The 15,397-nt window shown below is 39.5% G+C and overlaps 2 protein-coding genes across 3 annotated transcripts; both read left to right on the top strand.

Annotated features, from left to right (window-relative positions):
• Positions 1-2,122: 2,122 nt before the first annotated feature.
• On the top strand, positions 2,123-6,031 carry LOC126784581 (probable LRR receptor-like serine/threonine-protein kinase RKF3). The gene is made up of 2 exons (XM_050510048.1): positions 2,123-4,163; positions 5,931-6,031. The coding sequence occupies exon 1, from the start codon at positions 2,199-2,201 to the stop codon at positions 4,110-4,112; it is 1,914 nt and encodes a 637-aa protein (XP_050366005.1). The 5' UTR covers positions 2,123-2,198; the 3' UTR covers positions 4,113-4,163; positions 5,931-6,031.
• On the top strand, positions 4,116-9,682 carry LOC126784583 (sugar transporter ERD6-like 7). Of its 2 annotated transcripts, none has more exons than XM_050510049.1 (19): positions 4,116-4,163; positions 5,931-6,139; positions 6,255-6,317; positions 6,525-6,614; positions 6,729-6,788; positions 6,881-6,946; positions 7,100-7,165; positions 7,310-7,385; positions 7,492-7,556; positions 7,659-7,751; positions 7,848-7,928; positions 8,019-8,103; positions 8,200-8,243; positions 8,326-8,388; positions 8,481-8,540; positions 8,630-8,683; positions 8,808-8,867; positions 8,953-9,067; positions 9,164-9,682. In XM_050510049.1, the coding sequence occupies exons 1-19, from the start codon at positions 4,160-4,162 to the stop codon at positions 9,295-9,297; spliced, it is 1,488 nt and encodes a 495-aa protein (XP_050366006.1). In that variant the 5' UTR covers positions 4,116-4,159; the 3' UTR covers positions 9,298-9,682. The 2 variants fall into 2 exon arrangements, with proteins under 2 accessions (XP_050366006.1, XP_050366007.1); XM_050510050.1 differs by lacking the exon at positions 4,116-4,163 and adding an exon at positions 5,528-5,671.
• The last annotated feature ends 5,715 nt before the right edge of the window (positions 9,683-15,397 follow it).

Below are 15,397 nucleotides of genomic sequence, written 5' to 3'. Positions count from 1 at the left end.
AATAATCAACTTGTGGGGAAATGATATGATATCAAAGCCATGAGATATACATTGGTTTGCAACTTTACATCTTAGTCTAGCTACATATTGAGGCAGTCACAAGCATAAACTGAAATGATTGATGATGAGAATTCTAGTTTATCAGGTAACCAGGTCCACATATCATGCCGAGATGATTGTTCGAGCCAAGTTGGGTGGTACTTTGGTTTATAAGCTGAAAGAGAGCTTCAGAAAATGGGAATGGGGCTGCAAGCTAGCCAGCAGTTAGAGTTGTAGTGAGGTTAAAGTTTGAAGTCCCAATAGAGCAAGCTCCCCCAGAAGTGGCAACCCCCATCCCATCCTCGACGCCAACAAATCCTTCTTTACATATATATCAATATATGCGTCTCATCACTTCTTCGAAGAATTGAATTAAGTATTTGTTTTTGATAATATAATTCAAGCATAGCTACAGAGTTCTACCACTTCTACGATGCCAAAAGAAGTATACAATTACGTAAGACTGGGAAATGATCAATTATGTAAACTAGAATTCCATCCCATTTTGATAATTAACATGCATATGGGCGTCATCAGTTAGGTCGATCTCTTACAACTTCCTAAACTAAGCTTTGCCTAATTAATAAGGAGTTTACCTAATTAATAAGGACAGTCTCGTTCACACAGTTGGTAAATGACAATGAAATTCATGCTCAACTACTCTTGGATGTAAATATAAAGGTAAAGATATATTTTTTAAAAATTAAGTTATTTTGTTTTCAACTCTTGAATTTATATCTAATGATAGTTGACCATGAATTTCATGGTCAGTTACTGACCGTGTGAACAAAACTGTTAATAAAAATTGGTTCATGGTCTTATAAGATGATAGTTAGATAGATTAAAGATAGACAATGATATGTACGTTTATCCCTAACGACCATGATATATAGTCGTGATGCATGTAGAATATGTTCGTTAGGCACACAGATGTTGAACTAACTACTCTATTTCTTTGATCATAATTTATATTTTGGGTTTTAGTCAATAATACGTTGGATCAATATATCTACTCCATAGTTGCGTTATTTAATTTGTTTTGGAATTTGGGGACTCAAGATGGAATCCTATATTATATATATATATATGTACAGTAACGATAATTCTAGGGCATAAAAGATAGCATACTTTGAAGATGCTTCTTCTAGACTCAACTTGTACATGCATTTCTACCCCAACATTTTTTCCATAAATCAATTATAATCGAGTAAAGTGGAATGCTTTAAACGTGGCACTTTTATTCAAATTCGATAAAATTGAGTTGACTAAAACAAAGAGCTCTATACAACAATTATCTTGCACGAGCGAGGGTGTTGTGAGAAATGACAACTAATTACATCAACATATATATTTACTCTATTTAACGTCAAAGAAAATATTTACGAAGGCTCAACATTTCCAGTTGAAATGCCGATTATTTCATAAAAACTCATTCTGGTAGAATCTTGTTCCAATACTTGAGGCTCATTATGAGCTTTAATATAAGCTATTGAAGTTTTTTTTTATCAAAAAAAGAGAACTTAAATAGACATGCCCGAGGGCACCCAATGTTTACAACATCAAATACAACGACATTGACTGCAACATTCGGAACTCCATCATTCCATTGAGCATCTCCTACTCTATGCCCTAAGTTCACTAAAACATCCGCAACATAATTAGCTTCCCTAAATACATGTTTGAAATTGATACAAGGAAAGTGGGTAGCAATCTCCTTAATGTCTATTATGATCTTTTCTAGCCTCCAAGAGGTTTGATTCTACTCTTCACAGCATGACTAGTCTAGATATCTTCTATTGAAGTTGATCCGAGCTTGTTCTAATATGTGTCTTAGAACAAATCTAGAGTTCCGACCAGCGACCGCCGGAAACGACCGCTCTCGGAGATTTTTGACTTGGGCCTCAACTTAACAAGTTCCCAAACACAGACACAAACACACACACACACAATGGGCTGGAACAAGATCCAGTGGAAGCTACCCGACAACTTCCCCCTACGACAACTCAAAAAAGAAAGCTTTCCTCTTTCGTCACCCTACCATCACCCTATCATCATCATCCTCTTCAACTGTCAAACCTGCTCCTCCGGCCGTGGACTACTCCCCCCTCACTCTCCCCACTCCTCCTCCTCCATGAAACCCTAATCCCCATCTCTCTACCATGTCGCCCCATCTCCTCTTCTTCCTCTTTTCACTATCTACACTCTCCTTATTCTCTCGACTAGTTCTCTCCCAGCAAAACGCCACCGTCCCCTGCCCGCTCAACTTCACCATCCTTGAGCAGTTCGCCGAATCCAACCGCCGCCAATACGACTCCAAAATCGAGTGCCAGTACATCATCCAAGGCCTCCGCCTCGTCGACTCCCACTACCTCCAGCTCACCGGCAACTTCCTCCCCCCTCTCAACGCCGCTGCCTCCTGCTGGTCCGCCTACCAGTCTCTCGCTGATCAATTCGTCCCCGGCTTCGACATTCGCACCTCCTGTGGCTTCCAGACCTCTTGGATCTCCCAGGGCTGCATGAACCTCACCACCAAAGCCGACTTCGAAACCCTCGTCGGCCCCACCGCCCTCGCCGCCGTCGTCTCCAACTGCAACCAGTCCCTCGAGAACAATTCCCCCTGCGCCGCCTGCACCACCAGCCTCTCCAGCCTCTCCGCCACCTACCTGACCGGCAACTCCACCGGCAACGTCTCCGGCTGCACCGCCTACCCCTCCATCTACGCCGCCGCGTTCGCCAACCCCTACGGCCCGGCCGACCACGGCAACGCCAAGTGCTTCTTCCAGCTCGATTTCACGGTGGCCGGCCCCGGTAAGAAGAAACGGACTCTGATTGTGATTGTGTTAGTCGCTTGTGGTTTCGGGCTGTTGTTCTTGATCGGCGGGGGTTGGTTTGCATGGCATAAATATGAAGAGTATATGATTAAGAAGAGAAGGAATGATGCTAATGAGAAAATTGAGCTGGGGTTAGGTAATGCATTAGAGTCGATTAGTGGGAGTACTACTTTGGTTAAGTTCACATTTGATGAAATTAGTAAGGCAACCAAGAATTTCGCTAGGGAGAATATTATAGGGAGAGGAGGCTATGGGAATGTGTACAAGGGCGTGCTGGCTGATGGCTCCGAAGTTGCGCTGAAGAGGTTCAAGAATTGCTCGGCTGCAGGGGATGCGAATTTCGCGCACGAGGTTGAGGTGATTGCGAGTGTGAGGCATGTGAATCTTGTGGCTTTGAGAGGGTATTGTACTGCGACTACGCATTTGGTGGGGCACCAGAGGATTATTGTGTGTGATTTGATGAAGAATGGGAGTCTGCATGATCATTTGTTTGGGACGTTTGAGAATAAGCTTAGTTGGCCGAAAAGGCAGAGGATTGCGCTGGGGACTGCGAGGGGGTTGGCTTATTTGCATGATGGAGCTCAGCCGTCAATCATTCATAGGGATATTAAAGCAAATAACATTCTTTTGGATGAGGATTTTGAGGCCAAAGTGGCGGATTTCGGACTTGCAAAGTTTACGCCTGAGGGGATGACGCATTTGAGTACTAGGGTGGCTGGAACGATGGGTTATCTTGCTCCAGAGTATGCATTGTATGGGCAGTTGACAGAGAAAAGTGATGTTTATAGCTTTGGTGTTGTGATGCTTGAGCTTTTGAGTGGAAAGAAAGCGCTACATGTTGATAATGAAAACCAGCCATCACTTGTGACAGATTGGGCATGGTCCTTGGTGCGTGAAGGAAAAGCGCTGGATGTCATTGAAGATATGCCAGAGAAGGGTCCAACTGAAGTTCTGGAGAAGTATGTGCTGGTTGCTGTTCTATGTTCTCACCCACAGTTGTATGCCAGGCCTACAATGGATCAAGTTGTAAAAATGTTGGAAACAGACTTGTCAGTTCCCTCAATCCCGGAACGGCCAATTCCCCTTGTGGCTGAGATTGATGATATAGGAAGATACAGCAGCAGTGGCTCAATTCAGCTCTCTGGCACAGCCGGCTTCCAGACTTACACATTTGAAAGTAGCCTTCCGCGTGACCATAAGGGAGACGGAGAAAGTTCAAGTTCCACAACTGAAGGGAGGTGACTCCAGCAAGAGATAAGTATCGACTCTTTGATAGAGAATTTCCACTAATGGGTATGCTCACACTAATTTGTTTGTTGGTTCTGATTGTGTTGCTAGTGAACTTGTACCAAACTTACCACTGTAAAGATTTATTATCAATAGAGCTGATTCTTTTAGGTAGATTAGAACACCTTCCACATTGTTCTGCTATCAGACCCGTTCATGTCCTTTGTTACGATCCCCTAACAATGTCAGTGTATCAGTATCACATTTGTACCATATCTGGAGATGAATTAGATAGCTAGACAGATCCACAACGTTTTGAGTGAATATTTCTTGTATTGTGATGCCACTTTTTGCTGCATAATTTACTGAGATGTGAACTTTTCGAGTTTAATCTTGGCTGTTTAATCGAATCGCTTGTTAGGTGTGCATGTTGTATAGGGGAGTTGCTACTTAGATAAGGGAAAACTACATGGAGGAGGAGGAGGAGGAGGAGGAGGAGGAGGAGGAGGAAGAGACCGTAGAGTCTCATGACTTTATTCTATTTTCTAATAATTGCTAGGGTCTCAAATGGCTTCTAGTTAAACTTTTGAATAATCTCAGAGTCTGCACTATTTTTATTCTGGGGTGTTTGGTCTCTGTGTCTATATCTGTTTGTTCCACCATGTGCGTAAATTACGTGCTATCATTTTCCCAAAATCACTGCTGGGTCTTCTGGTTTCGAGTTCGATTAGGTTGCCCAAGTGGACTAGACTCTTGAATACAGAGAATCTATATCAATCATGATTCATGGTGATCCTAGGTGTCTATTGAACTCGGTCAATTTACTTGACTGGGGTTTTCCGTCTTTACTTGTAGCCTGGGGATTTGATCTCGCCAGAAATAGTAAACATCTCTCAGAAATAGTAAAAATCCGTCAGTTGTAAATATGCAAATAAGTTAATTTTGATCAAATATCGTATAGGTGAATATTTTTTCTAGTTTTGTTCTTGTCAATCCTACAAGTGAGCTCAACCTACCGATCAAAGCTATGGAATGGTAGGTTCACTTCAATGACTGACAGACTAAGCATATTCAGTTGCGTATTATATTGTAGCCTGCTATCCAGGAGTATATGTGGACTAAATGAAATCATGTTTGATCCTCAATCAGAAAATTATGTGTCCAACAACATAACATGTCAGAGGTTTATCGAGTTCAGACAATTCCAGCGTAAACCGCTTCTATTATAGGAAGTTTCTCAATTTTTATAACCTTTTCTGCTAAAGCTAATATGGCAACTCCAGCCCATGCACACTGCACATAGACAGGGATTGAAAGGGAAATGTGGATGGAATTTAAGGAATCCAGGTTTTCCTTAGCAATTAATCGGCCCGAAAATTAATTTCCACCAATAAAATTAAGGATACAGATTACAGAGAGATTTATCCTATATAGGAGTCCTCTTGTTATAATGTTTGACTTCTTAACAAAGATTAATCTCTTGATCTCCTTCTGCCGTGCTTCTGTGAAAGTTTGGATCTGTTTCCTTATTAAATGAAAACGACAGAGATATGTCCACCACATCAATCATACAGGTAGTAGCAAACTTGAGCAGGTCAAATTGCATGTTTCTTTAATATATACAGATCATCTGGTCAGTCATTGCAGATCAAACTTACAGGTTTATAATTTATACTTTCAGTAAATAAGTTTGCACCTTTCATAGAGTGGAGTAACGTGTTATCTGTGTATGTTAGTTTGTCTATAAAGAGGATAGTGATAACTTGACTCCATAAGTCATAGAAGTTTGCTCACTGAAGTCATCTTCTTGAATCTGCTCTTTGCTACTCGTAGTGATTCAGATACGTCGTGGGAGTTGTGTAAATCGGGGAGACATGGCGATCAAAGAGGATGTGGAGAATGTTGTGCAGGAGAACATAAGGGAGCCACTCATGAGAGGTAGTGGAGAGGGATCCGGTCATGGAAGCAGCAAAGAGGATCAATGGATGGTTTACCTGAGCACATTTGTTGCAGTTTGCGGTTCTTATGAATTTGGATGCTGTGTAAGTGCTAGTCTGCAACCCGGCATGTTTATTTAGCTTTTCATTGGTTCATATTGAACAACTGTGATCTATGCATGAGCAAAGTTCTTTATAACATTCTCTTGTTGGCATCCAGGTGGGTTATTCTTCGCCTACTCAGTCTGCCATCACGGAAGATCTCAGTTTAACAACATCTGAGGTATGCAAGTGATTAGAGAACTTAATTTCGTTATGTCTATATGGTCTTATTGCAGCTGGAGTGTATGACTGAACTCTGAGAGTTTGCGATATTGGCACTTGCCAATTTGAATAGTTCATGGCTGCTGAGCCATTGCAACTTTGCTAGTTTTCTTCTCAATTAACAACTCCTACTTGCTATCTTGATTTTTCTCTCTTCATTATGCAGTACTCAGTGTTTGGCTCCATTCTCACATTTGGTGCAATGATAGGTGCTATCACAATTGGACCCATCACTGATTTTATTGGTCGAAAAGGGGTATGAAATTGAATTGAGTAAATATGTCACCCCTCGTTCTGGAAATTTACAGTATAATATGTATCCGTTGATAATCACAATCTAACAATATCTATACTGTCATATTACCTGCAGGCCTTGAGAATGTCCTGTGCTTTCTGTGTTGTGGGTTGGCTTGCAATTTATTTTGCTGAGGTTAGTATCCTAAATGAATTTGATCCCACTAAGTAAATTTTCCTTCGTATATGCGAACTTTATTCATGCTCCACATCTTAATGCTATGTAAGGGTGCTTGGGCTCTTGACATTGGGAGATTAGCAACTGGATATGGAATGGGAGCCTTTTCATATGTTGTGAGTAATCTCTATTATCTATAATTTAAGTATCTTATGAGAGTACAAGTCTACAATATAATCGAATTACACTAATGATGAGGAAGTACTTTAAAGCTTCTATGTGTATATATGTTATGAACAAAGTTTGATGCAATATTGGATGGATGCAAGGTACCTATTTTCATTTCCGAAATTGCACCCAAGAATCTTCGAGGAAGACTAACCGCTTTAAATCAGGTAAACAGTTAACAAGATTTAAGAAATGAAGCTGGTATTAACAATTTTTTAGAATATCAACAACAAGCTAGAGGGATTATGATTGATCATTTCTTATTACTTTGTATTCCCTTAATGCTCTTTCTTTCGGTATCTGTGTCACAGCTGATGATTGTTTCTGGAGTGTCAGTGTCCTTCATAATCGGGCTTGTAGTAAGTTGGAGGGCTTTAGCACTAATAGGTGATTTTCTTATACAAACTTTGCTTGTTAGTTAAGAATTAGAATTCCCTACACTGCCTAACACAGCGACAGAGGGCTCATTTGTGTGGTGAATTAATATTTGCAGGACTAATTCCCTGTGCTGTGACCCTTTTTGGTCTCTTTTTCATTCCCGAGTCTCCAAGATGGTTGGTAAGGAACTACTATTTTCTTAATTGTTTGTAATTTTTGTTTTTTTTTTGTTCCCTTAATTTTCATGGTTTCATGCACACAAAATCTTTATCATGCGTGCAGGCAAAGAAAGGACGCCACAGAGATTTTGAGGTTGCACTGCAGAAACTTCGCGGGAAAGATGTTGACGTCTCTCTTGAAGCAGAAGAAATCCAGGTTTCTTGTCTAAAATTCCGAAACCACATCTCTTCATATTATAGAGCATCTGGAACGTCGTATATCTGATGAAATACTATGTCCCTTCATTGACAGGAATATATAGCAACTCTTGACAGTCTTCCCAGAGCCAAATTATTAGATTTATTTCAAAGAAGATACCTGCCAGCAGTCTTGGTAATTGCTGCTCCATTCATGTGTGAAAGAATTCTTATCATTCTTTTCTTTTGAGTTCACTCTCCTATGCTATCAATTATTTTGTATTAGATAGCAGTTTTCTTAATGGTCTTTCAACAACTGGGAGGAATCAATGGTGTCTGTTTCTATGTCAGTGATATTTTTACGCAAGCAGGTAATAAGATTCTTTTTGCAATGATCTGAACTGCTTGTTTGAAGCAAGTAGTTTTGTTTAACAATCCAAAATTTGATTTTCCATTTAAATTTTCAGGATTTTCTTCCACCGTGGGAACTATAATTTATGCTATTCTCCAGGTTTGAATTGATCACCGACAGTACCCCTAAGTCTGTTAATTTGTCTCTACTTGTAGTAACCTGATGCTTTTATGTTATACAGGTTGTGGTAACTGGCATTGGTGCATCCTTTATGGATAGGCTTGGACGAAAGCCTCTGATTTTGGTAAATTAGTGCACAAAAGTTTTGGTTTCTGAGACTTTCTGAGATTCACTTTCTCATCTGGGGAATTCCTGACACTTTCCTCTTTGTTCAAGACTTCTGCATCAGGATTGCTACTTGGCTGTGCGGTGACTGCAATTGCGTTCTTTCTCACAGTAATCTTCAAACATTGATCCTAGTATCTCTAGTATTAAGGTTTGTCTGATCCATAGTATTTTGACAATAAACACTCTTTCTGAACCAGGCTCAGGAATTGGCTTTGAGTGTTGCTCCTATACTTGCTGTTACTGGAATACTGGTAAGTCATCAACCTGTCGAAACATATATTCTCTCTCACAGCGTAGTCTCTTTGGTATTTGAAGTTCTCTTTCTCTCCTTCTTTGTACTTATCCTCATTATTAACTGTTACTTCCTGCTTCCAGATCTTCATAGGAGCCTTTTCAATAGGAATGGGAGCAGTACCTTGGATTATTATGTCTGAGGTACAAAATACTCGCAAGACTTGCTCATCTATCCATCCATAATTTGATAATGTGACCTATCTAAAGTAACTGCTACATGCTGCAGATATTCCCCATCAATATTAAAGGGCAGGCGGGAAGCTTAGCCACGCTGGTGAACTGGTTTGGTGCATGGTTGTGTTCCTACACTTTCAACTTCCTTATGAGTTGGAGTACATACGGTAAATAGAAATATTTACTTGCTTCTGATATTATACAGATGTAAGATTTAGATTACCAAACTGATCGAGGAAGCTAAACATACTCTATGTCTGCAGGTACCTTCATTCTGTATGCAGCAATCAATGGTCTGGCTATAGTTTTTGTGATATTCTTTGTACCTGAAACAAAGGGGAAAACTCTGGAACAGATCCAATCAGCCATAAGCAAAGAGAGAAGTGAAGAGATATAAAGAGAAGAAATGGACATCATTATTGTGGGTAATTTTCATTGATATTTCTCATGCTTCCATTGCCGAAACTGGCAGCATTGTAATCTGGCAGTGTTGTACTGCTGTTTGTCGTTTTTTTTTGCCTTTTAATTTGAGGACTTGAGGTCAATTGGTGCCGGAGTTTCAGTTTATCTATAAAGTGCTGTCTGAATTCGTTGCTGCGAGAATAGGCAAGGTTGATCAAATATGGTGTAACTAGTTTTGTTCTTGTAAATCCCACAACCAAAAACAGTCACAGAAAGTAGTTTGCAGAAGCTAATGAGTGATCAGGAGTATATAATCATGAAACATAAATTATATGCATCCAACCATGCATTACTTCAAAACCTAACAAGCCATGCACACCAACACTGTAACGACCCCAAAATTTCGAGTATAAAAACTCAAAATTTCAAAGTCGTGAAACACCAAACAATCTCAACGAATCGAAATCATTTAAAATGCCACAACGGATCATCTCTGAGTTCAAAATACAACTCAGTCAAACCGATTATTACAAACTAAATTATAATTCAACATTATAATAAATGGAAATGTATAATCCTCATAACAACCTCACAAGATAGTCACACAAAATCCCCACACAAGCTGGAGATAAATAACTTCAAGTCCTCTGAGCGGTCCGTCAATTCCCGCTAATCCACACCTGCGGAGTTATCCATTACACCATCGAACTGGTGCACCGGGATTGTAAACACAAACCCGGTAAGCTTTACAGCGAGTATGAGTAAAATGAAAATATAACTCGCATATCAATATATATGAAAATCCACAAATCAAACAAATATAAATGCACTCATGAGTCAATGGACGGCCCATCTGGTTGTCCCAAAGAAATATGAAATGAAGCGCTCGTGAGAAATTAAGTAACCCTTCTGGTTACCCAAATGCATTTATAATACGGGTACTAAAGAATGCTGGTACACATCTGTTACCCCTCTCGTAGTACACCGTCGATATTGGGCAACCACCCGCTATTGTACAAATCAAAATCACATGCTCGATATATAAATCTCGTCATCAAAATGACATAATCACGATAAAGTCATAACAGTATATTATATAGCAAACTATATATATATGTACATATTTACCATTTATACAATATATATATAATTCACTATATCATATACATGTCTTATTCCATAAACACGTCCGAAGACAAAAACTCATTTGAAGACAAAACTCGTCCGAAGACAAAACTCATTCGAAAACAAAACTCGTCCGAAGACAAAATGTTTTAACAAACTCCATGTTAAAATCACGTACAATAATCACACCTCATATTGTACAAATTAAATCACATGCTCGTCATATAATTCTCGTCATCGAAATGACCAATTCCAATGAATTCATAACAATATATAATATAGCAAACTATATATATATATGTACTTATTACCATTTATACAATATATATGTAATCCACTATATCGTATACATGTCGTATTTCAATATTTAAAACTTGCAAAAATCTTGAAATCACCGCAAGGGTAGATTCGTAAATATGTGAGATTTTACTCACCTTCTTTCCTGCGTGCAACTTTCACGACCCTGAAAGTAATTTCTTCACTCGTTTCGTCAGTCACCTAATAGCACGATAAATGCTTAGAAAATGATACTTAAAATATCAGGTGACGATTTCAGCACAGCTAAATGTTGTTCATAAAACATTGTTCACAGAACACTGTTCATGTTTACTAATCAATGTTTTTACTAAACCACTGTTCACAGTTACTGTTTTTGCAAAACACTGTTCACAGTTACTGTTTTACCATATAATTGTTCACATTTACTGTTACAGATCACTATTTACATGCACTATTCATGCGGCGTCACTGTTCACAGTTACTGTTACCGATCACTATTCACAATTACTATTCAAGCGGTGTTACTGTTCACCGCCCGCCACCAATAATCACCAAATTTCACCAGCACTACCTAAACAACATTTCCAACAACTTTCTAGTTGACACCAAGGTCTAAATCCGAGACTAAACAGTCCAAATAACGAAGAACATAAATTTGGTACTATTCACAAACACTAGAAAATTGAAATTTTGATTCGGGTACTTACACTTCGATTTGACTCGATTCCTTTTGTGGGAATGTTGCTGGGACTGAGACAAGCAAAACCCCCCAAGAATCTCGAGCTATGGTGGCCGGAGGAGGCGGCGCCGACACAGCAGCAACTTCCGGCGGTTGCTGCACCGTGTGTGGTTGTCGCCGGAGTGCAAGGCGTAGCCCAAAAGATGGAGATCGTCGAGCCCGTCAGTTTGATAGGTGGTATGACACGAGGCGACGTCGGATGGTGGAGAAATCGGCCGGAGAAGATTTTTGGGTCGGGTGAACAGTACCCGAGCTGATTTTTGGAAAAAAAAACTGATTTTCTGATTTTTAATCTCCTCTCCTTCCTTTTATACTAAACGAATTCGTATTTACGAACTCTACGACTTTCATGAAGGAAGTTTCCTGAAAAGAGTGACGGATTAAAAGTCAACTCTTGGGTCAAATAAACTTAATCGAATAACACACCTTTGGCTCTCGAAACCAATTTCTACTTCGAACGACAAAATAAAAGGCGTAAAATGTGAATTAAATCAAATTACCATTCCCTTAATTTCTGATAAATTAAAAGAAATGGTATTGAAAATTTGGGTTATTACATTCTACCTCCCTTAAAGGAATTTCGTCGCGAAATTCAAGTTCACTCAACAAGCAACTGTGGGTATCTCGTCTTCATATTCGACCCAAGCTCCCATGATGCATCACCTTCCTCATGATGGCTCTACAATACCTTGACTAGCTCCACTTCCTTCCTCCAAAGCTTCTTTGTGGATCTATCCAAAATACAAACCGGCTGAAAAACAAAAGTGGCATTCTCCTTCACCTCAATGGTGTTATGATCGATCACATGCTACTCATCTAGTACCTACTTTCTCATCATGGAAATGTGGAAGGCGTTGTAAACGTCCGACATGCTAGTAGGCAAGGCTAGTTTTCCCACCTTCTCGAGAATCTCAAAGGGCCCATCATACTTGGGAGTCAACTTTTCTTTCTTGCCAAATCTCACTACACCCAACTTCGGCTCAACAGATAGGTGATCGACATGGTTTACCTTAAGAGTCTCATAAGGTGCCATGCCGATGCTGGAATGGTAACTGTTGTTGTAAGTAACTCAATCGATCCTCAAATGATCTTCCCAGCTACCTATAATATCCAGCATATAAGCTCTCAGCATATCCTACATTGCCTCAACTTCTTCCAAACAGACAATCTGTCACATGTTCTAACATTAACAGCCACATGTGAGTCACCCAAACTATAATGATGTTTTCGGCATAGAGGCGTCAACATACCCTTTTGTCTAGTTTACCACTCCTTTGCGATTTAATAGACAATACTCGTGTCGTGAGCTAGTCCCCACTACCACGCATGGTCAAAACTCTCGACCCCCTAACATGGGTCAAACCAATGATTAACACATGCCTACTACTTACAACACACATTGGTTTTCAACGAAATCATACTTTATCCACAATAGTACCTTCATGACTTCACCACAAAGTATCGCTAGAATAACGAACCTACCATTCCTTCCAATCAACAAAATAATCTCCTTTCATGATCATATTATTATAACCATAAAAAGTTGTCGTACATGATACCCACCCAAGTACCATATTTATATCGGCAACACGATAAAGAAATCTTAACTCATTGAGTTCACAACCACCACAGAACACTACCTTGGATTAAGAATTACTATCAAACAGTTCACCAGAGAATCGACTAATATACGCACAAGGCAGTAGAGAACCTCTACCGCCACCACAGGAGTGATGCATCACGCATCCTACCACCCTCACCAAAACTTACCGTCGAAAATTAATTACAGCTTCCTGCTTCCATGAGTGGTATGCCACAATTTGCGGTTCAGACAAAGAAGGTATTTATCTCCCAACGGTGGAACATGAAAATTAGGTGAACTTTACAACGCAAAATCCAACACGACCACAACTGAGATATACTTTACCCCCTGGTTCATACATGCCTCAAATGCATGACATACGGTCCCACACAAATGCCCCAGTGGCATCATCTTAAGTATTGGTTTCCCCCCACCGTTGTAGTACTAATAAGTTTAGTAATTACTTCAACAGAACCCGATATTAGGTCCACAATCTCCTCAAAACTAACCCAAAATGATCACTATATCATCACTCTAAACAGTTGTTTCTTTACTTTCATTAAGAGCCCTCATGGCCAACGCATTCGGCCAAAATAATTTCTCTGCAAGCAGCAATATAACTGATTACTCTTCATCGTAAAATTATCCCTCGTTGAACACTTCAGTCAACTTCGCCTTATCCAACAATAAACAATCTGATGCATAGAGGGAAATGTGCCTCTAAGTCTCCACTAACACCTCTTGCACTTGCAAAAAGATTTGATCCCCAACTCTAAGTCTCCACTAAAATCACGTACAATAATCTCACATCATATTGTACAAATCAAAATCACATGCTCGATATATAAATCTCGTCATCAAAATGACATAATCACGATAAAGTCATAACAGTATATTATATAGCAAACTATATATATATGTACATATTTACCATTTATACAATATATATATAATCCACTATATCATATACATGTCTTATTCCATAAACACGTCCGAAGACAAAAACTCATTTGAAGACAAAACTCGTCCGAAGACAAAACTCATTCGAAAACAAAACTCGTCCGAAGACAAAACGTTTTAACAAACTCCATGTTAAAATCACGTACAATAATCACACCTCAATTGTACAAATTAAATCACATGCTCGTCATATAATTCTCGTCATCGAAATGACCAATTTCAATGAATTCATAACAGTATATAATATAGCAAACTATATATATATATACTTATTACCATTTATACAATATATATGTAATCCACTATATCGTATACATGTCGTATTTCAATATTTAAAACTCTTGCAAAAATCTTGAAATCACCGCAAGGGTAGATTCGTAAATATGTGAGATTTTACTCACCTTCTTTCCTGCGTGCAACTTTCACGACCCTGAAAGTAATTTCTTCACTCGTTTCGTCAGTCACCTAATAGCACGATAAATGCTTAGAAAATGATACTTAAAATATCAGGTGACGATTTCAGCACAGCTAAATGTTGTTCATAAAACATTGTTCACAGAACACTGTTCATGTTTACTAATCAATGTTTTTACTAAACCACTGTTCACAGTTACTGTTTTTACAAAACACTGTTCACAGTTACTATTTTACCATATAACTGTTCACATTTACTGTTACAGATCACTATTTACATACACTATTCATGCGGCGTCACTGTTCACAGCCACTGTTACCGATCACTATTCACAAGTACTATTCAAGCGGTGTTACTGTTCACCGCCCGCCACCAATCATCACCAAATTTCACCAGCACTACCTAAACAACATTTCCAACAATTTTCTAGTTGACACCAAGGTCTAAATCCGAGCCTAAATAGTCCAAATAACGAATAACATAAATTCGGCACTATTCACAAACCCTATAAATTGAAATTTTGATTCGGGTACTTACACTTCGATTTGGCTCGATTCCTTTTGTGGGAATGTTGCTGGGACTGAGACAAGCAAAACCCCCCAAGAATCTCGAGCTATGGTGGCCGGAGGAGGCGGTGCCGACACAACAGCAACTTTCGACGGTTGCTGCACCGTGTGTGGTTGTCGCCGGAGTGCAAGGCGTAGCCCAAAAGATGGAGATCGTCGAGCCCGCCAGTTTGATAGGTGGCACGACACGAGGCGACGTCGGATGGTGGAGAAATCGGCCGGAGAAGATTTTTGGGTCGGGTGAACAGTACCCGAGCTGATTTTTGGAAAAAAAACTGATTTTCTGATTTTTAATCTCCTCTCATTCCTTTTATAATATTTCCAAAATCGGAAACCAAACTTCTGTTACTAACAACTTCCACATACGACATCCGGTTAAAGCGTGCTGAGCGTCTACGAATTCATATTGACGAACTCTACGACTTTCAT

The sequence above is a fragment of the Argentina anserina genome, chromosome 2 (genome assembly GCF_933775445.1).
Source record: "Argentina anserina chromosome 2, drPotAnse1.1, whole genome shotgun sequence".
Taxonomy (NCBI): Eukaryota; Viridiplantae; Streptophyta; class Magnoliopsida; order Rosales; family Rosaceae; genus Argentina; species Argentina anserina.
The sequence above is the reverse complement of the archived record's forward strand: the minus strand, read 5'-3'. Positions and strand labels throughout refer to the sequence as shown.